General features: G+C 34.6%; 1 protein-coding gene across 10 annotated transcripts in view; it reads right to left on the reverse strand.

Moving 5' to 3' along the window:
* The window catches only part of Msp300 (Muscle-specific protein 300 kDa), a 480743-nt gene that overhangs the window by 139691 nt on the left and 317842 nt on the right, over positions 1–23210 (reverse strand). For all 10 annotated transcript variants that reach the window (XM_067767583.1, XM_067767586.1, XM_067767584.1 and 7 more), the window contains one exon: positions 16781–16932. In XM_067767583.1, coding sequence (XP_067623684.1) covers positions 16781–16932 — 152 coding nt within the window. The remainder of the gene's footprint in view (positions 1–16780; positions 16933–23210) is intronic.

Raw genomic sequence — 23210 nt, forward strand, 5'->3', positions numbered from 1 at the left:
ATGTATGCACCTAAATGGTGAATAAGCGAACAGCAACAAAAAGGCAACACTTAGAGACCAATTTCAAACCGAGCAGCGGGCATTCATATGGCTGAATGGATAAAAGCATCTGCCTTTACACTAGTACAGGGTATGAATGTTGGAGATTTGGAGTTCAATACTCAGCTCCCGAGAAGACAGCTGATGACGAAGTGAAATTCAGAAACATGTCCTAGTAAACATCGCCGTTTATAAACTTTTTTAATTTTCTCTAATATCAGTATGAAATAAAATTAAAGAAAAAAAAACTTTTTTAAAAATAAGCTTTTATTATTTTGGTTAATAAAATTAACTAAAAAGTAAACAATAAATTGACTCTAAAGAAATATAACACTTTATAAGTTCATTGTAAGCTTAAACGATAATTAGGCGTTTTCGTCTGCGACAAAAAAAATCTATATTGTACATAATTATATATTTTTAACATTAAAACTTTACACCTAAATTATTAAATCTTACAGTTTATATCACAGTCCTAATTGTTCTAATAAAAAACGTCTTAAATTTTAATGGTATAATTAAGAACATTTAGGATCTCATTTTCTTGCTATCGCAATGTAACACGCTTTTATTAGAACAATTAGGACTGTGATATAAACTGTAAGCTTTAATAATTTAGGTGTAAAGTTTTAATGTTAAAAATATATAATTATGTACAATATAGAATTTTTTTATCGCAGACGAAAAAGCCTAATTATCGTTTAAGCTTACAATGAACTTATAAAGTGTTATATTTCTTTAGAGTCAATTTATTGTTTACTTTTTAGTTAATTTTATTAACCAAAATAATAAAAGCTTATTTTTAAAAAAGTTTTTTTTTTTTTTAATTTTATTTTTTACTTTTTAGTTCGTTTTATTAACAAGTAATAGAAGCGTGTTCTTAGAAAAGCTTTAAATATAAGTAAAGGAGGTGAAACAAAAACACATATTTCAGTTACATCTGCGTATAATCAGAAACGATATAATATAGAGACATTGCATAGACGAAAAATCGTGTGAGGCAAGCTTCACAAAATTCTAGTAGGTCACATTCACCACTTACCACAGCGGAATTTGTTAAACTACCACTGTCTGTATTTGTTATTTAATAATTATTTGTACACTTTTTATTCAGCTAATGATTTAGAATTTAACTTTTACTCACTAAAACTCCAATCAGTGTATTTCTGTGCTTAAATTATGTTAAAAATTGTGTTAAAGTTTTTGGTGTGGTGAAAGTGACCTACTAGAATTTTGTTACGCTCCGCTGCTTTCCACCGAAGTTCGCGCATGCAATATCTTTATATTCAAAAATTTTTGGTATAATGCGGATTGGAATTTATTAGTACACATTTTATGCGCAGCAACTTCAGCGGTGTATTCAAAGTTTAAAGCATAGTAAATATAAGTATTGAAGTCATGAGCCTGGGCATTCGCGCAATTTTAGTGATGTAAATTGCATGGCGCCAGCGCCAATGCGGTGCCAGCTCAATGGTAGCTCATTGACGAAATGACTCCAAGCGAATTTTTGACGCTACTTAGTAGTGAGTGCTTAGTACATTTTACTTGCGCTATTGAGTGAAACGACTTTTGTGTGTCAGGCACGAGTTTGGTGTTATTGGCGCTACTGGCAATGATGACACTGAGCTGTTGACGTCAGCGCTGGTAGTTCAGATTTTGAATCAGAGAAAGAATTGATGACCCGTGTAAATTATTATGGCTTTGGCCGTGTAAATTATTATGGTGTATTTGTATATTTTAGATTTGATGCACAATTAATATATGTGTGTTTGAGCGGCCAAATAATAACAGCAGTATTGCTAAAGTGCTGCTTAGTTGATGGAATGTCGCTAATTTCCTAGCGATGATCAGCAGATTGTCAATATTTCGTTCAACGGACGCGCGAAATTGCCACATCTGCTCAAATTTTCCAAGATTTTCCATTCTTGATTTAACTTAAGCTGTTATGCCAATATTTTTCAGCCAGCTTTTTTCAAATAGGTAATTTTTCCAAAAGCAAAATAAATTACAGAAAAGATTACAGAGTTAAACAGCCTTAAAAATTCAGCTATGTTGGTTATACACAGAAATACAACAGAGGGTTGTGTCTCCGCTTTTCGCAAGTGTTGAGATTCACCACGCGTGACACGCGTGATTCACCACGTCCAAATATCACAATCCACGGATAGGTACCGGCGGGTTTGTATGGGACTTAGGCTGTTATGCCAAAGTAAATACAAATCTTTACCGATAACTGTGTTATCGATTAATTTATCGAATTCTAACACAGTAATATTGCATTGTCATCGGAGTTATACATGTGTGCAAAATTTCAGCTCAAGCGGACACCGGGAAGTGTATCAAATTTAACTTGCAAGATTCCATTACAGACAACAAAAGTGAAACTAAATAAAAGCTTATAAAAAAGAGATAAGAAAGACTTACTTTAAAAAACTATTTAAAGTTTGGTTTTGCATAACGTTCTTACTGCATATTGTGATTAAACTCTGTGACGCATAGTCATAGTCAGAATAAAATAGCTTTTAAATTTAGTTATAGTTTTTTGACATAATTTTCTATGAGCTATCTGTCAAAAAAGCTGCAACTAAATTTAAATCCTATTTTATTTTATTTTATTTTTAAATTTTATTTTGAAGTAAATTCGACAAGTCAGTGAACATAAACCCATTCAGAACAAAAGTTGGAGAATCGCACGGAAATGGCATTTAACCAAAAAAGAACTACTTAAAAAGTAGAAGTAAAACTTAAACTAAAAGCAAAAATTAAAAGCAAAAGTTAAAGGTAAAAGTAAAATTAAAAGTAATGGTAAAGGTTAAGGTAGATATAAAAAAAGTAAAAGTAAAAATTAACTTTTTTTTTCTGAGTGTTTTACTCAAGAAAAAGTAGCAGTAACTAATAAAAAAAGTAGACAGAAGAGAAGGTTTTGAGCGGTCAATTGAAATTCTTGGCAATGGAAAAATTCACTGACTAATTTTAGGGAGCTTAATGGCCGATTTCTCAGCCGAATTTTTCGGGCTAATTGCAAGCTAACTTCGTTGTAGAATGTACGGAAGACTCGCAGTCACATTTAGGGGCGATGACTAAATTGCAAAAGGACGTGGGGAAATCGCTTAGGTGAATTTATGTTTTCAAGTCGAGAGGTTAGGAATTTATGCCTCTCTTTCCTCTTCCAATTAAAAAAAAACTAGAAATCTGGAAATTGCTAATTATATATTTTTTCGCTTGTTTAAAAAACTAAAGTGAATTGTATTGCCAAAAAGTGTTCAAAAAAAAAAAACGACAAGTTTTTAATAATTTTGAAGAAAATTGATATGTATGTACAATTTTATGAACTTTTTTAATATAGTTTTCAGCTCCAACACATTTTGGTCGGGCAAATTTGCGATTTTTCTGAAAAAAAAAAAATTATTGAATTGCGAAAATCGGTTTCGAAATTGCTTTACGAATGCCTTGAGGCTTATGAATGATAAAGTCCCACCCGTCACAAGCTTAATGAGCTTTTAACTTTCGTTTTGTTAAAAATGCCTGTTACGTTAAAGCACAAATTGGATCTTAGTTTCTCATTAAAATATATGCTAGAGCCAATTTCGAAAAGGTTTGTATAGTTTGTTTGAAGTTGGAAAGTGAACTTTTCACTTCCAATGGCGGGTAATTTCGTGGTCCCACCCGTCACACTTGGAAAATGGTCACTTTTTCGTGTAAATTACACGCTTAAAATGGATAATTAATTAACTTCGTATCAATCGAGTACTCGTCTTTAAATGATAAAATTGCCAAACTTCTACAATAGCTAGTTAAAGAGAAATTACCTAAGGTTTGAGTCGAAGTCGAGTCAAAATGTCCCACCCGTCACTATAGAATGCCCCATTATTAACAAAAATCCATAGTAATCGCTATTGTTGGGATCGCGGTTTGATGCTTCCAGGCGCCAAAACAAGTGCAAGTAAACAAAGCCAACCGTTTTTAGTCAAATTTTACTTTGGCATGCGAACGGATTTTTCTTCTGTTTCTGCTTTAAATAGCTTGAGTGCCATGCTTTTACTTTTGAATTCATGGCAAATATTTTTATTTATTTTTCCCAAAAATTTTCTGAAAATTCTCAAAAAAAAAAAAAAAACAAAAGAATTGCTATCACATGAATTAGCGCCATCATGCTGTCAAAAAGTGCTGCTGTCACTTTAGTAGCAATGTCAAGCATGTGGCCGGTCACTCATTTTTTTCTTGGTTTTTTTTTTGGCAAATTATCCTAAAATTCGCACATTGAAATTACTTATTCATTTCAGATCGATGAAGTCACTTAGTGATCTTTTACTAATGTTTATAATGAGACATTTATTATTGTTTAGTTTTTTAATTTTTTACTTTTTGAACTTATGAATGACATAATTTTTGTGCTCATTTCGAAATTTTTTGTATTTCATTTATCTTTTTACTGCCATATGTCGCATTTTTATTCAATTTGTACTGGCAAAGTTTTATTGAAATATGGGGTAATTAAATTTACGAGAATTATGCGCCAGTTTTTGGTATGAAACATGGCGGAAGACGACAGGTTATAAATGTGGTGAAGAAACGGAAAAGTGAAATATGTATATGATAAGCTCAATCGAAAAAGCTACACATCAAACATAACTCAACGTTTCGAATGATGTTCTAAAGTTATAAAATAACTGAGATCTTGCTCCTGTTGAAGCTAAGAAGCGCTCCCTCTCCCCACAGGGCTAGGGGGCTTAGGGGGCGACAAAAATTTCGAAATGATTCAAGCAGTTGCACGCGCAATTTAGAGCTTAACCCAATTGTAAACCTTACCTACCCTTGGTGAATCCTGTTTCTTTAGCAGCTCTGACTCTGGCGACCCAACATTCCTCATGGAACTAGGCAGTGGGGAACGAAATGGGCTAAAAGGTTCAATGTGGTCGTATTAAATCGCTCCCGAGATGATACATAGCGAGAAAGATACATAACAACAGACCCGATATACAAATCCTTGACTTCGGATTACGCGTTGCTTCCTATGACAAAGTGATAATGTCAAATCCGGTCAAAAAAATTACAAAGCGCCGCTAAACGACGGACTATCCCAACATGCAGGCGAAAGGTTTGTCATGAGAGGCGAATAAAAACTACAGATCTACAATATTTGGCATGATCATATCGTAGCGTACCAGAGATGGTCGAGCTAGTATCTTAAAAATGCTGATTTCCGCAAGCTACAAAGAGGAAAAGGAGAGGAAGAGCTGGTAGAGTGGTTCGAAGAAGCATTCCCCCAGAAATGGGCGCTGCCTAATCCCCTAGTACTGCAACATCGACCTCTTCTATAGATATAGCCTATCTAGCGATAAAAGTCGCGACAGTGCGGACCTGGTAGATCGACTACCTGTCATATTTCAGATGTGAGAACCTATACGCACCATTTCTTTGTAGTCCTTGGAGTAGCTTTCCAAACAACGAATGTGGACGTTGCTGATTGGACAGGACCTTAGAGCATGCTTAGAATTAATTTGGCTTCTCAATGGCGCATCCCTAAAGCAATCGGTACATCAATCGATTGGCTGTCGTTTCATGAAGGCCATTCAATTGTCGTCAATGCTAAGAGTGATCAATACACCAATATTTTTGCTTAATTGTGTTGTTGCAAGTATATGTCGTAGAGTTTCTTTGCCTCCAAAAGCTCAAATTTTTGAGATCATGAGTCTCGAAACGCATGCGTCTTCATAGATGTGTAAGTGATCTGTTCAAACAGAGAGTTAGTCTTGCCAATAATTGCAACTTAGGAATGAGTAGGCAATTGGAAAGGAAATTTCTCTCTCGACGAACAAAAATCACACTCTTTAAGTCCCTCATTAAACCTCACTTGTTGTATGTCTCCACATCATGGATGCTGTCGAGAGTAGATCAGATGGCTATTTGAATGTTCGAAAGAAAAGTTCTCTGAAAGAAGTTTTGTCCTATCCGGGAGGCCCACGTCAAGTGTCGAAGGACGAATATTGTTAATGTTGTTATGCGAATGCACTGAGGCCCTTCGGTCAAGAAGGTATTTCCATCGACACTCGTATTTCATTCGATGGCGTAATTTTTATTGGATTTTTTTTTTGGTCGTGTGGGTGGTCCCGTTTCCGAGCTTCGAAAGATATATTGGGGCCACAATTAAGCCGGAGGGTTGGTCCCGGGCTATGGCAGAATATACTATACACGTGTATGCGGATAGCTTCAAATTAATGAAAGGGGTTGGGTCTGCTGTTTACTGTGCCGACCCAGAAATAAATAGATCCTACAGGCTGCCAGATTACTGCAGTGTTTTTCAGGCGGATATTATAGCAGCGGAGAAAGCAGCAGAAATTCTGGAGGAAGCGTGCTTAAGCTGCAGTCACGTCAATATATATATTGATAGACCGGGTGTGATTAAGGCAATCATCTTACACAGTATTTCATCAAGAAGTGTTCTGGAGTGCAAAGAAGCATTGGAGAAATTTCGCTCACGCCGGACCATACATCTTTACTGGGTTCCCGGTCATAAAGGGATAGAAAGTTACGAAAAGGCCGATGAGTTGGGTGCAATAATCACTGAGGCGACGATATATTTCCCAATCCGTTTGGGAGAAATCAAAAGGAGACAGAAGTTGCATATGATCCATCAAACAGGAAAGACATGGACAAAAGCGCGGGGCTGCAAACTTTTTAAGATCATGTACAAAGCCTACGATATTAGACTCACAAAGTGGCTAATATCTCTGAAGAGAGAAGACTTAAGGCTCACGATGGGCATACTGACTGTGCCTTCTGGAAGAGATGGTAGAGTGGTTCGAAGAAGCATTCCTCCAGAAATGGGCGCTGCCTAATCCCCTAGTACTGCGACATCGACCTACTCTATAGATATAGCATTGTATCTTGCGACAAAAATCGCGACAGTGCGGACCTGGTAGATCGACCACCTGTCAAATTTCAGATGTGAGAACCTAAACGCACAATTTCTTTGTAGTCTTTGGAGTAGCTTTCCAAACAACGAATGGAAGTTGCTGATTGGAAAGGACCCTAGAGCATGCTTAGAATTAATTTGGCTTCGCAATGGCGCATCCCTAAAGCAATCGGTACATCAATCGATTGGCTGTCGTTTCATGCAGGCCATTCAATTGTCGTCAATGCTAAGAGGGATCAATACACCCTCAATATCTGCTTAATTGTGTTGTTGCAAATATATGTCGTAGAGTTTCTTTGCCTCCAAAAGTTCAAATTTTTGAGATAATGAGTCTCGAAACGCATGCGTCTTCATAGATATGTAAGTGATCTGTTCAAACAGAGAGTTAGTCTTGCCAATAATTGCTACTTACGAATGAGTAGGCAATTGAAAAGGAAATTTCTCTCTCGACGAACAAAAATTACACTCTTTAAGTCCCTCATTAAACCTCACTTGTTGTATGTCTCCACATCATGGATTATGTCGAGAGTAGATCAGATGGCTGTTTGAATGTTCGAAAGAAAAGTTCTCTGAAAGATTTTTTGTCCTATCCGTGAGGCCCACGGCAAGTGTCGAAGGACGAATATTCTCAAGCTGTATGAGTTTAACGCAGATATGATGGAAGTTCAACGAATAAACCCTAAAGCTTCGCTGGCTAGGTCTTGTTATGCGAATGCACTGAGGCCCTTCGGCCAAGAAGGTATTTCCATCGACACTCGCATTCCATTCGATGGTGTAATTTTTATTGGATTTTTTTTTTTGGTCGTGTGGGTGGTCCCGTTCCTGAGCTTCGAAAGAGATATTGGGGCCACAGTTAAGCCGGAGGGTTGGCAGAACATACTATACACGTGTATACGGATGGCTTCAAGTTAATGGAAGGGGTTGGGTCTGCTGTTTACTGTGCCGACCCAAAAATAAATAGATCCTACAGGCTGCCAGAATACTGCAGTGTTCTTCAGGCGGAAATTATAGCAGTGAAGAAAACAGCAGAAATTCTGGAGGAAGCGTGCTTAAGCTGCAGTCACGTCAATATATATATTGATAGTCAGGCTTCGATTAAGGCAATCATCTTACACAGTACTCCATCAAGAAGTGTTCTGGAGTGCAAAGAAGCATTGGAAAAACTTCGCTCAGGCGGACCATACATCTTTACTGGGTTCCGGGTCATAAAGGGATAGAAATTTACGAAGAGGCCGATGAGTTGGCAAAGAAGGGTGCAACACTCACTGAGGCGACGATAGATGTCCCAATCCGTTTGGGAGAAATCAAAAGGAGAAAAGAGTTGCATATGATCCATCAAACAGGAAGACGTGGACAAAAGCGCGGGGCTGCAAACTTTTTAAGATCATGTACAAAGCCTACGATATTAGACTCACAAAGTGGCTCATATCTCTCAAGAGAGAAGACTTAAGGCTCACGATGGGCATACGGACTGGATACTGCCTTCTGGCGTCACATGCTTATAAGTTAGGCCTCGTCAGTAACAGCAAGTGCAGAAAGTGTGAGCTGCAAGATGAAACGCTTGAGCACGTTCTGTGTTCATGTCCTGCGCTCGCCAGATCAAGGCTCCAGCTATTAGGGACGGCAGAGTTGCCAGATCTCGAAGCAGCAATTAAGCTGGGTACTAGAAAACTGCTAATATTTGCTAAGAGGACGGAGTTATTTTATAACATATGTCCTGGCACCTGATTGGGGTTCTTCCTTTTGGTCGTCAAAGAAATTCTGGTAGCACTATAGACACATTCGAGTCCAACCTAACCTACCCTAACTCTGTCGTGTGGGACCGTTAGTCTAATTTGTGAAGCACCCGTTACATTTAAATTCTCATTTATATATTTTTTTATTTATAAACATGAATATCGACGGGGTACCCTTGCGTGATAAGATAAGGCATTGAGTCAACTTTGAATGACAGTTTGAGTGCTAGCATTTAGGTGAATGCATAGAAACATTCAAGGTTACACCTCTTACTTTGATTGTAGTACTAACTTCCTAAACGACAGTAGCCTGGGAATATAAATGCTTATGTGTTTGTGTAGTATATTTGAATAATAATTGAATTAAAATAATAAAAAATAGTATACTAAATCAATGTTCAAGTAGATTTATTGGAGTTAGTATTTGACTGTTTAGGTAATTTGTTCTCCAAATAAATATGAAAAAAAAAAATGTGCCGTAAGATGTTGGAAGCTAAAAAATATAACAAACTATATAAACTGCTGGAAAAATAAACGCAAACCACAAAACAAGAAAATGATTATCTCATCTCACATCACTGCTGTCATATGGAAATGACATATGGAATCAACAAATGTTCTGTCTAAAACCATTAAGCTGTCTACGTGTACTGACACTTTTGTCATTTAAAAAAGCTCTTGAATAAACGGGGGAATGCACATTTTTATTTTACTTAAAAGCTGTCAACATGTACATTAAACTGGGTCGATTTATTAACCGATATCGCGCCATCGATTTTTCGAAAGGATTTGGGCTCAGGAAAAAAAAGTTCCACTATGCATACCCAAAAAATAATAATTTTCGAGCCTGCGAAATTTCATTTTTTGGACTTTTTTTCGACTTTGATTTTTAATTTTTTTTCGTGACCTACGAAAAAAAATTTTATTTCATTGTAAAATTTTCATGTATACCCTGTCCGACCCAAAAATTTCCGGTAAAAACGTTGTCGATAACAGTTTTTGAAAAAAAAGTATTTTTTTAGTAGGTAATGAAAAAATCTTAAAAATCAAAGTCGAAAAAAGTCAAAAAAATGAGATTCCGCAGGTTCGAAATTATTTTTTTGGGAATGCGTAGTGGAACTTTTTTTCCTGAGCCCAAATCCTATCGAAAAATCGATGGCGCGATATCGGTTAACTTTCGCCCATAGAGATCGACACACACTAATGTACATATTGTATTGTAGGTAGTAAAAATAGTAAATCTAAATAATAATATATGCAACGTTAATATCTCCAATTTCCTGCAGTGCTATTCACACGCTCACAAAATTCAAAACTATTTTTAATTGCATAAATGTCCTCGAATATTTTTTACGGTTATTGTAATAAATAAATAAATAAGTTTTATTTATTGTGCTCAATAAACTAATACTGCTGCAGTTGTGGCGAATTTATTTTAAAGCTCAATGAAATTGAAAACCATTTTTGAAAACTGAGAGAAGAATCTTATTTGCTGCTAGAGAATAATTACAGAAAAAAGTGGGTAGAGGAACAAATTGTTGATGAAGAGCTCTTATATCTTCTGTACAAAATTAGAGAGAGCACAATGAGTCGTAGCGATAACATTAGGAATAGATTACAAAATGAAAAGGAGTGGACAAGAAGTTGTTAGTTATGATTAGTTTGATAATTGAATTATTATCGATTATATATTATTATTGCAACGAGTTCTGGGGATTTCTGATATTTATGCACCTTTTGTTGTTGCGTGATTATTTATTAGCAGCCTAGTAATGTCAACATTCGCCACATTATTATTAATATTATTATTATTAATATTATTAATATTAATATTATTAGGCCTGAAGCACTGCGACCTTTGTGCAGATCTATTGTGCATGTCCTTTCAGCCTAATTTTGTATGTGGAGGCTTTTAATGTATCTAAGTACCTCTTCAGGCTTTTTACTCCATATCACATGGGGATTAAGAGTCACACCACCTAGAGGGGAGAGTCTCTGCCTCGCCAGAGCGACGCATTTGCAAAGAATGTGAACCGGCGTTTCATCCTCCAGCTCACAGAAACGACAAATTCGTTGCCGGAAGTATAAACAGTTTGGCCTGTATTTACCCTGGACAGTCAATCAAGTGACGTCTGAATTGTTTTATTTCTCAGCTACTTAAGACTTCCCTGGTGTGTGTGCTTTTGTGAGTCCACAAAAGGGCTCTGAACCATAGAATGCACCTGTAGCATCCTGCTTTGCTAGGTAATCTGCATGCTCATTACCTTCATGTACCTGATGTCCGGGAACCCATCGTAACAAAACCTTGTTTTTGGCTCCTAGGTCATTAAGGATTTCAATGCAGTCGTCCACTAGCTTAGATGTAATTACGTAGGATTGCAAGCCACGCAGGGCCGCCTGACTGGCCGACATAATGTAGACGCTTTTCGAGGATGAGCCTCTCCGTAGACATTATCTACCGCAAACTTCTATTGCATGGACTTCTGCCTGAAATGAGTATTCCATTGGTATCGATTTCCTGAAGTTCGACCCATAGATACGAGTTCCCGTTTTTCCGTCATCGTATTTCCATCAATCCGTGAACCAGACCTCTGAGGCAGGGTCATTATAAGGATTGCCTCTTTCTCAGTGGGTCCTGTTCACAATGGACACTTCGAAGTTCCGTGAGATTCTGAGCTTAGGGGACATTACGTCACGCAGTTGTAATGTGGGATTTCCCATGAATTTTCTTATTAATTTCATATGTCCTATCATGTTTCCTACCTTCAACTCCGAAATATATTGTTATATATTTCATGTCGACTTCAAACGGCATCCGCTTTGGCAGAAAAACTTTTGCTGAGCAGCTTTCCACGAAAGAAATAAAATCAAAGGGTTTGTCAAGAAACTGTATTGGGCGACTTTGTGTAGAAAATCAAAACACACTACCTCTATACCATGGCGATTTCGCTGGTGCCCGAGCAGGAACGCGAAACTGCGCTAGTGGAGGTGAGAAAATATGGAAGAATGTAATAAAAAGACACTGTTTGTTAAAAATGGAACTAAGTCCAAACCGATAACACGCCGATAACAAATTGCTAAAACTCCGATAACAAATGGATAACTTTTTAATATCAACATGATACATTTTTGATAGATGTGAATAACTTTTCGATAACGAATCGTTAATAACAATCGATAGCTATTTTATAATACATTTGATAACTTTTCGATAATATATCGATAACAAACGGATAATTTGTCAATAAAAAATAGATAGAAGATTTATAACACTTCGATATCAAATCGATAACTTCCCGATAGCTCGTCGATAAGAAATGATGGAGAACACGCTCAAATCCCGTCTTCGAAAATAAACCGTTAACACTTCGATTGCAAATTAATAACACGCCCGCTGGTTTCAATAGGTGCTTCAGTTTTGACTTCTTTATCTTTGCTTTCTTATCCTGTCCTTTTTCCCTATTCTGTGCCTTCCGTTTCATTTCTTTTCTTGGCTTGCCTTATACTTGGAACAACCACTGCTAGTTTCGTGTTCGCAACTGTAGTTTTGGTGATAATTTATACAAATGTTCAAATGTTTGTATCTTCTTTTTTTCTTTGCAGCAGTGAGTATGCTTTAAAGTGTTCGTCAAGATGTCACTTTGATAAAAGACGTACATATGTATGTCTTTCAACAAAAACAAATGATAGACAAATCAAACAATTCAAATTATCGTTATCAGACCGTAAAACAAAATGCGTAAGTAAGATGTTGATGGCGCTTAGTGCTCAAATTTGAGGTGTGACCATGCTAAGTAAATTGACATTGATGCAAAATTATGTAGACATGTAATTACAGCAGTGAACATAAAAAAAGCAGTGGCAAATTTCTTCCAAGTTCCGCTATAAAATTAAAAATTTTTAATTTTCGATAATTAAAAAAAAACGTTCATGAATTTTGTCGTAAAGTAATCTCCAAAGCCGAAAAAATCGAAAAAATTTTACGAAAATTTCGAACTTTTTATAAGCAGTTGTCTGAGTTTTTTTTTTGTTTTTGATGTTTTGGAACCCATTAAATTTTAGTGTAACAAAGTACAAAATATAGGTCTCTCGAAGTCGCATTCATTTTGATTAACAATTTTTTTTCCGAAGACCTATTAAATTTTCTCCCATACAAAATGTGTACATTTCCTTTTTTATATGCAATAAGATTTGAAGCACCCAAACGTTTTCAAAAAGTAATGCGAATTGTAAGAAACCTAATATACTCAACAAAGTCAAGAGGGCTGCAAATAAAAAGTTCAAAACTTTCGTAAAATTTTGGCGAATTTTTCCGAAAGTCTCAGTAACAAAATTTATAGAAGTTTTTTGCTAAAAAATCGAAAATAAAAAAGAATTTAACTGACGAAATTTGATAAAAACTTGCCACTGCTATTTTTGTGTACGCTGCTGTAATTGTTTGTAGATACAAGACAAAACTTTAACCCATTGTATTTTTCCTTTATAGCATGCTCAATGAGTTTATGTGGCGCCAGTTAATTTTACTGATTTTGCACATTTTTTGTATTTTAGCTTTTTATGCTTTGCCTAGTTTTATCTAGCGCTTGCACCAAATTTTCTTTACAGTAATTCTTTTTTAATTAGCTGGCAAGCCAACACCAATTTTTGATTAATTAATTCGTCAATCTAGCAACTGACGTAATCTCAGAAGAAAGCTACATATTCATATATCGATACGAACCATACAAAAAAAACGGAATGCAACTTTGCACCGTTTGCGCATAATGATTTTAATTCGCATAAAACTCTTTCTTCTTCATGTCTTGTTAACACCATTTTGCACGTTTTATTTTAATAGTCCGGTAACGATTGCAATGCGTGAAAGCAATGCTGCACAAATGTGAAGTTCTAAACACTTGCAAGTCACCGTATAGTATTGAGTGGGTTTATTCACAGCAGCGAACAGAAAATAATGGCAATTTTTATCGAATCTTGTTAATTTCATTTTTGCTTATTTTTTCGATATGAGTTTTGAAACCGAAGCTATGCAAGCCAATCTTAAAAACGTTTTCGAAAAAAAAAAAAAAAAATTCGAGAAAACTTTACGAAAATTTTGAACTTTTTATTTGGAGTTCGTGGAAATCAAATATAAGTTCTAAATTTTCGTGGTAGAATACAATTTGGCCCACTAGATATTCCTATTCCAACAGATCTTATTTGTAGTGCGATTTTCTTGAAATTTGGTACAGGGGTACCCCTATGACCATGTTAATATTTCAGAATTTGGGTGAATCGAGACAGATATAGACTTCCATATATCAAAATCACCAGTATCGAAAAAAAAAAATTGATTAAACCATGTCCGTCGGTTCGTCCGTCCGTCCGTTAACACGATAACTTGAGAAAATATTGAGATATCTTCGCCAAATTCGGTAAACGGCCTAATATAAACCCAGAATAGATTGGTATTGAAAATTAACGAAATCGGACGATAACCACGCCCACTTTTGCGATATCGAATATTTAGAAAATGGGAAAAATGAGATAATTCAAAAACGAATGTCGCAAAGCTAATAAAATTTGCAAGGTGGATTGGTTTTATGACGCCAAACATAAATTCCATAAATTTTGGAATATGGGCGCGGCACCACCCACATTTAGAAGAAGAAAATTTGGAAGTTAAACAAGCCGTAAATCAAAAGCCATTGAAATTTTGTAGAAACACTATCCTTGCGAAATTATATAGACTGAGTGAAGGTAATCAAAATCGGTTATAGACCACGCTCACTTTATATTGATTTAGAGCTGACGCCGGTATGTTCTACTTTTATGGGTTTCCTTCGAAATTCCTGTTTCTCAACCTATATTGAGTATATGCCTCCCCATTTTTAATGCCCTCCGTCGAAAATCCGCTGATCGGACTCCTATTTAGGGTCACATAATGTATGAAAAACGGCTAATATCGGATGACCATTGCAAAAAGAGAAATGCACTCAATGCGCACTCATAATGAGCGTAAATGATGCCAATTAGGACTCCTTTCTGACTCTTCCTTGACTCTTATTGTTTACTGGGAAAATAATTTGGTAGAAATTCTCTATATTTGTGTTCAATTTTAGAAAGCCACATCGTAAAAATCGTTTCAAAAGCTATACATTTTTTGAATTTAGGTTGAGATAGAGTACGTTTTGAAACAAATTCAGACAAATTATTAGGCAAATTATGGTGTAATACCAATTTCACACAGAGATATAATAAAATAATTTGTAAAGCTTTCTACATCTAAGCTCTAATTGAAATCAATCTTCCATACAAAATAAAAATTCTTAATTGTCTCGTCCTTTTAAAAGGAAAAAATTTATTTTGAAGAAATCTTATGTTGGAAAAGCGCGTCGCCGTTTAATATACAAAGGCGCCAGATTGAATTTCATTTGCCACATTTTCCACTAGAATAAGCAGTAAAAGTTTGTGCATAGGTAAATATCTACATAAAAATTTATATTATGGTAAATGTGTATCGATGTGAGTAATTGCAGATTGATTGGAAAACATTAATTATTCATTATATTTTGAAACTCCCAGAAAAAACTGTGTGTAGGTAGTGGCACCTGTTATTTAAAAGGAGTTAGGTATTAGGAAGAAACAATTTGTTTACTTAAAAAAGTTCATTAGATAATAATAATAATAATAATAACAATAAACCCAACGGATAAATACCCTCCAAAGCCCGCCCAACCGACACGAGGGGCGCATCCGCATGACGCCCGGATTTTGTTTTTGCCGAGTTGTTGATAGGCGGATGTTTGTTAAGCGTTGAGATCTAAAACTGCTCAGCTACAGAATAAATATCATCAGCTGAGTATTATACATAACAGTTGGAAATAATACATGTACTAGTACTACATTGTTAAATAATTGAACATTTTATATAAAATTTTTTTTTTATTTTTTTTTTTATATTGTTACGAGTTAAGATAGGATAGGACAGTTTTCTTTATAGTAAAAAGTGAATCTGTTATATCAAAGGAGTTCGAATGAGAGTTAAAATCATGACACAAACACCGAAAAGGTTCATTTAATTCGAAATTAGTTCTACACTGCCTCAAAAGAAGAGGTTTGTAATGTCTTGACACTCGTGATGGGACATTGCAGTTTACTTCGTTCAAAAGAAAAGGGCTAGAAATCAGTCGATTCAGTAGTTTAGCCATGAAGATTGATAAGCTTTAACCGACTAGTATAAGGTGGAATATTATACTCAGAGTCCCAATGAAAATTCCTTAAAGAAAAAAGTAAAAATTGTTTCTGTATTGACTCTAGTCTATCTGCATGAACTTGATATCGTGGATTCCAGACTATTGATCCGTATTCTAGTATCGGTCTAACTAATGTGGTAAAAAGGGCTTCAGTTACATAAAGGTCACTAAATTCTTTAGACCCTCGTTTCGCGAATGATAGAACACCTCTAGCCTTATTGGCAGTAGCCATAATATGAAGGTTGAAACTAAGTTTAGCACCCATCGTAACTCCCAAGTCAACAAAATAATTTACTGATGCAAGACAAAAACTATTAATTACGTAAGAGGCTGCTGGCAAAAATCTTCGAGAGAGGCACATGAATTTATATTTATTGAGGTTCAGCGGCATTGAGTTTGCGTTGCACCAAGCAACTAAGCAGTTTAAATCCGCTTGAAGCAAAGGACGTTCATCAATAGACACATAGGACCTAAAAAGTTTTACATCATCAGCATACATTAAAATTTTGGAATATTTTATTGTGGTACAGATATCATTAATAAATAGCAAGAACAGAATTGGACCGAGATGACTGCCTTGTGGGACGCCAGAGGGAACATTAATAACATTTGAAAGAGTATTTTTAAAAATTACTTTTTGCGTTCTACCGCAGAGATACGAAGAGATCCACTGGGTGATGTTGTTTAATGACAAATTATACTGCGCTATCAATAAATTTTGATTCGACCCAAATGTTCTATTAAGTGCGGATATGAAGCGTAGGTCTAACATTCCAACAACCCATATATAATCGAAAATTTATTCATTTCAAATATGTATATAGTATAACTAAACTTTAAATTTTTCAGGTACTCACTTTGTTTGTTGCTGTACTAAGTTATTGACCTTGGCCTGTAGGGCCTCTGATGTGGGTTGGTGAACTTCCCCAAGGAATGTGACGATTGATTTTGAGAGCGCCTCAATCTCTTTATGTGATGATTTAAGTTCTTCAGATTCGGCAAGTATTTCCTAAACAAAAAAAAAAAAAGAAAAAAATTAGAAAGTGAAAATAAATCATATGACTAAATAATACCCAAATGGACAGAACTTCATGATACAAGAAAAATATATATTTGCAATAATATGCTAAACATCGGCTAATTATAAATAATTTAATTCGCCTGACTATATGCAGACTAACGCAAACCTTTATTCACTAAGTTTGATATTAGTCATGTACCAGCTATTGCTTAATTGCTTTGTTCAATTAAAATTATTTTATCTACAAATTAACATCTCATATTCTATTCAATTAACCAGCTTGCACTTGAATACAAGTTTGAGGTAACACTTTTTTTTTTGATTTTTTGTAATAATAATTTTTGCACGAATTTATATGAGTTGGGAACTTAAGGTCGTGCATCTTCAATTTAATAAAAGTTTAATATTGATACATTAATATCTGAATGAATGCAATAAACTTCGTATGTAAAGGGTGTTACTACATGAAATCCAATTTTTTGTGGGTCTAATATCAATGTCACATAGAAGCTTAAGCGTATCGCAATTTCTCTTAGTGAATTCATTAATTTTTCTGTTTCACATAGGCCACTTGCTTAATAGACGAACATGGAAAGCGGTAATTTACTCTTTAACTCTAAATATAACCAAAATAAAATGCATGCTAAACTATTCATAGATGTTCAACTAACATATTCACCTAGCATATTTAAAAAAAATCCATATTTGAAAAGTCAGCAAATACTGAAGACATACAATTTTCAATTATTTTGTGTTTTTATGCTCCATTAGGCATTCAATAAAGCCCAATACTTGAAATACTTAAAAGTTTGTATTTTATATGGAAGACTAAGTTCAATAAGGGCTTTAATGTAGAAAACTGCACTAATTATTTCATTAACTTTCTGTTTTAATTTGGTAAAATTGTGTTAAGCCAACTGCAGAATGGAAAATTTATAACACTTTTAAGTAAACAGCCTTCTTTATTTTAGTTTCACATTTCACTTTATATTCAGACAAGAAATTTTAGTCATAAACAACACTCAGTTTAGCAATCAGTTTACCGAATAGCTACCCTGTAGGAAAATTACCTAAGTAAAACCTAACGAAAAGTTCGTGTTAATTAAGCTAAATAAACTAATGTGCAATATTATCTGACAAATATCGTTGAAAAGAGTTGAATAACATAACAACCAAGTGATGGTGAGCGGTGGTTACTTCTATTGCATGACTTTACAACCAGGTTTATAGCCCACTTTTTATAGCTAACTAAAAGTTAGTTACTTTCCGTTAAGGCGTCAAATATTCAATGGTTGGTTTGCTTTTCGGCATGAAAGGGAGCTGACATTAAGATATCGCATCATAGTGTTTTGCATACAGATTGTACCAAGATTTGCTTTCCGATCCCGATAAAACAGAAATTCCGTAACATCTCTAACTTATACCAATTCATATATCGTCGGTACATTGCCAAAGAAACGAATGTGCCATTTTTGTTTAAGCGAAATATTATATATGTCAAATTTTGCAAAGCCAAAACAACAAGTGTGCATTTTTTTGAAAAAAAATTTAAAAATCATGTTTCAATTAACATTACTAGTGGTTTACAAAAGTAAACCTTCCAATAGTGGTTGAAAAATACAAAATTAAATCTCTATTAATTAAATCTCTTACGCGTTTTTCTCAACACATCAAATATGCACATTCGTTTCTTTGGCATTGGACCGACGATATGGTATGCCTGTGTATATCTACTAATGATAATAACCAAGCAGCTAACCAAATAATGATATTTATTGAACAGCAAATTCTTTCAGAGGGCACGTTATGCCTTATTATTATATTGTTGTATTTTAATGATGTGGTACATTCGAGCCATTCAAATATTGTACATTTATTCCTATGTATAATTTATTGTAGACGATTTAAATATTACATTAGAGGTTTACGCCGATCACTTTATCGGCGGCGGCGGCGTGGGCGGCGCGCCGCCATATGCCGGTGTTCTTACTTTAAAAGCTTGCTTTTTTTATTAAAAAAAAAAAATAATATTTAGGAAAGACTTTGTTTGTATGTATCTAAAGAAATCAACGTTTTGGGCATTTCGGAAAGATCCGGTGTTTTTGCCTCAAAATCTCGCAGATCGTTAAAAAAATTTCAGGAGTAGCTCCTTGCGGAAGGATTGTCCCTCGTTCACTTACTCCAGAGAGGCTTCGAACCTAACCCCGGTCTTTGGAATTGGTACTGCTACGTCTGCTGAAAACAAATAGAGATACATAAAATGGTCACACTTTTGTCTGTATATCTCGTGCAAAGCGTAGTTTCACCTGGAGTTAACTCCTAATAATCGTCGCGAACACATTTTTTTTTAATTATTTGTGGCTCCTTGGCGTTCACGCACAAAGGCGACTTACGGTTGCTATTAATGGTCTATTAATACTCATGACTCTCGTGGCACAGGGCATTGTTTTCGAGCTACAATTTCCGATGTGCGAACAGTACCAATCCCGACCACCAGTCGCTACCACGCCTCCTGACCCTCACACTATATGCCAGCACAGAAGCTATGGGACTGCGACTTCGAACTCATATGTAGCTTCGTCGACGTCACTTTCGTAGAAGCTCTAGGTGTAGCTCCGAAGACTTTCTAACGGATGTTTTTGTCGCGCTATGCTGCCGAGCTACACTAGAGAAACACGTTGAAACGTTAGGAAGTGATTATTCGGCCAAGGATGTCGCCCTCGAAATCACATTAGTCTAAGTGGATGTGATTGCGTAACTCATGGGTGAAAATCGTAGTATCCTCGGAGCATCTACATAATCAAAATTTGACAAGGACCCTGGATAAAGTTTTTAAAATCTAGACCAAAGTTTGCAGACGTTTGTGTTCACAACATTGATATCAATAGTCTTCGTTAAATCAAAACGAATGAAAGTCGACCGATTTTAAGTTGAAAGATGTTAACTGCTGTTTATCGGCCTTGTGATATAAGAGCTCATTATGGATGACCGCGTAACTTCAGTTTTCAGACTAGTTCAACTGTCCACTACGTTAGTGTTCTTGCAAAGGACAAAGCCTCACCTGGTAAATATATGTGACTACGTATTCATATTTGTAAAAGGAGCCGTAACGTGTATATGATATTTGAACTTGCTTGATAGGCTATAATCAATGTGATTCACTCCAAAGGACTAGCTTTGGAGACATGGGTGTTGAAGGAAGGAGTGTGAAAATCAAAATTAACATTTCAGACGCTGTTGTATAGTTTCGCAAATAAACAACAGATGTTTGAATGTAAGCCCATTGATTTTTCAAACCCTTCTCATACGCACATATATCCTCAACTTAAGTATGAGGTAAGAATCATTTCAAAGGAGCGTTTATGCCCCTAGAACCTAATAAAGGATTTTGCATCACTGATTTCGCTTATTATTTCAGCCAATATAAAAAATAAGCAACGTGAGCATATAAATTTATTATATAACTTTTCTTTTAGTGTTTTCTTTTAACAACTTGGTGAATTGAATGATGCAAAGTCCGTGATAAGCTGACATCGAAAGCGCCTGTTTTTCTAAATAACTTTTGAACAGTTAGAAATAGTTAAATTTCGCAATTAGTTTCTTATAACTGGCAATTGTCGCATCCGTTGATACCCTTTCGCCCATATCCGACCAATTTTCGACATGAACAATAAATGGCCTATACATTCTTAAACGAGTAGAAAATATAGTAACGCGCCGGACGCCGCGGCGCCTATTATTTTTACATTCGGCGGCGTCGTGCGAAAAACGACTAAATCGGCGCCGGCGGAGGCGTTTATAGGCGGCGTATATCTCTAATGTACATACATATATATTAAGAAATGAGTAAGTGTCAACGACATTGTAAGCATTTAATTCACATATTGCAAATTTTGTTATGAAGAAGTTGAATATAAATATTTTTGAGCTTATGCAAATATTTATTTGCAAATGTGTGTGTTTGTGAGTGTTATTGTTTACATAACGAATTTGTTAGGGTTGAATAACTCTGTGACTCAGGCGGTATAAAAATTGCAACGTTCAGTCCTAAGAACTGAAATATAGAAAACATAATGATAATATTTATGTATCTCTGAATTTGAAAAAAAATTTGTATAGCTTATATCGCTGACTAGGAATTTTTTAATTTGTTCTAACAATGTGTTTGCTTTATACACTTTAAAACTTTCCTAAGTACTCTAAGGTTGTTATTCGGTGTCAAGTAACCACGGATAGTTGTTTATGTTATAAAAAACTCAAAGTTGGAAAAAAGCATTTACAAAATACTTTCGAAAACCATTTGCGTTTGATTTGAGGTTATTGAAATAAAATTTTCATTAGGTTTAACTCTCAAGTATCATAAATTCGATAGGCATTCTTGTGAACAAAAGCCGGAAGCTCACATCGTTTTTGACCGAAGCGTGTATTGTTTCTTTCACATTCTTTAAAAGTGCTTCACGCTGTGCTCTTACATTTCCAATCGAAGTTGTATCAATCTTAATTATCGTATACTATGTGTAGTTTGATATGTACTTTTCTCTGTTTTAGTGAATGACCAACCTTTATACATACCCTGTAGAAATACTGCAGGAATTACATATATAGCTAACGACACAAATTTTTGATTCAACTTAAATTTCTATGTTTCCTAAACCTCTTTGGACGTAGGAATTTAAGCAAAATTTCTACATATCGACTGCTGATTGGAAGATCACCATATCTTGCTGTCGCTTCAAAAACGCCCTATCTGAGAAAACGTCTGAAGAACACCCTATCTCAAATTTTTTTTCATAAACACTACAGCTAATGTCAAAACGGATTGAGTTTGAGCTCAAACCGAATTCTGAGATAGGACGTTTTTGAAACAAGTTCTGAAATAGGGCGTTATTCAAACGTTTTCTGAGATAGGGCATTTTCTAAGCGAAAGCGTGATAGGGTGATCTTCCACTCAGCAAGAGCTATAGAATTTCTAAGACAAATGAAACTTTTTTCAAATGAAATGAAACTTTCTTCAAATCAATTGAAATTTTAAGTCAAATGAAACTTTTTTCAAATCAATTCAAACTATTATTAAGTCATACGAAACTTTTTCAAATCAAATGAAACTATTTTCAAATAAATTTAAAGTTTTCTTTAAATCACATAACACTTTTTTTAAATCAAGTGAAACTTTCTTCAAATCAAGTGAAATTTTTTTCGAATCAAAATAAATTTTTTTTAATGAAATATAACTTTTTTCAAATCAAGCAAAAGTTTTTTCAAATATGCAATTTTCTTTCAAATCGAACGAAACTTTTTCAAATCAAATAAAACGTTTTTCAAACCAAATGAAACATTCTTGAAATCTTATTAAACATTTTTTTGATTAAATTTAACTTTTTTAAAATTATATAAACCTTTTTTCGAGTAAAATGAAACATTTGTCAAACCAAACTAAACTTTTTAATATGGAATGACACTTCTTTGAAATGCAATAAAACCTTTTTCAATCTATCTAATCAAACATTTTTTAATTAAACTAAACTTTCTTTAAATTAAATAAAAAATTTTCAATTCAAATTAAACTTTTTTCATATCAAATGAAACCTTTTTAAATGAAACGGAACTTTTTTCAAATCAAATGAAACTTTTTTCTAATGAAATAAAACTTTTTTCAAATCAAACAAATCAAATAAAAAGCTTTCAATTGAATTGAAACTTTTTTCAAATCTTATAAACTTTTTTCAAATTAAATAATACTTTTTGCAAGTCTAATGAAATTTTTTTCAAATCAAATGAATTTGCTTACAAATGCAATGAAAATTTTTTCGAAAGAAACTTCTTTCAAAATTAAATTAAACTTTTTTCAAGTCAAATGCAACTTTTTTCAAATCAAGTGAAACTGTTTTCAAATTTAATGAAGCTTTTCCATATCCAATAAAACTTTTTTCATTCCATAGGAAACTGCTTATGAGATCTACAGGCTTTGAACCTTTTCCAACAGCTTTTGTGCTCTTAAGGAGAACTGCAATTATGTTAATGGAATTTAAGTCATCAAATACTCTTTGTCCTGTCTTTTTCGACTTGTGTGTTTCCAGTTTTGCTGTTTTTCTGTATTTCAAGCAAAAAATATCCACTTACTTCTTATTAATATGTCTTTTATAAATCCTAAGAGGCAAAGTAGAATTATTGATTAGTCCTGCACTCTTGGAATATCCCCAAACTTAGTCGAAATTTATAAATTTAATGAACAGGTTTTGAACAGAGATTAGTGTTAAATTTACCCC

Source organism: Eurosta solidaginis, chromosome 2 (assembly GCF_040869045.1).
Source record: "Eurosta solidaginis isolate ZX-2024a chromosome 2, ASM4086904v1, whole genome shotgun sequence".
NCBI classification, from domain to species: Eukaryota; Metazoa; Arthropoda; class Insecta; order Diptera; family Tephritidae; genus Eurosta; species Eurosta solidaginis.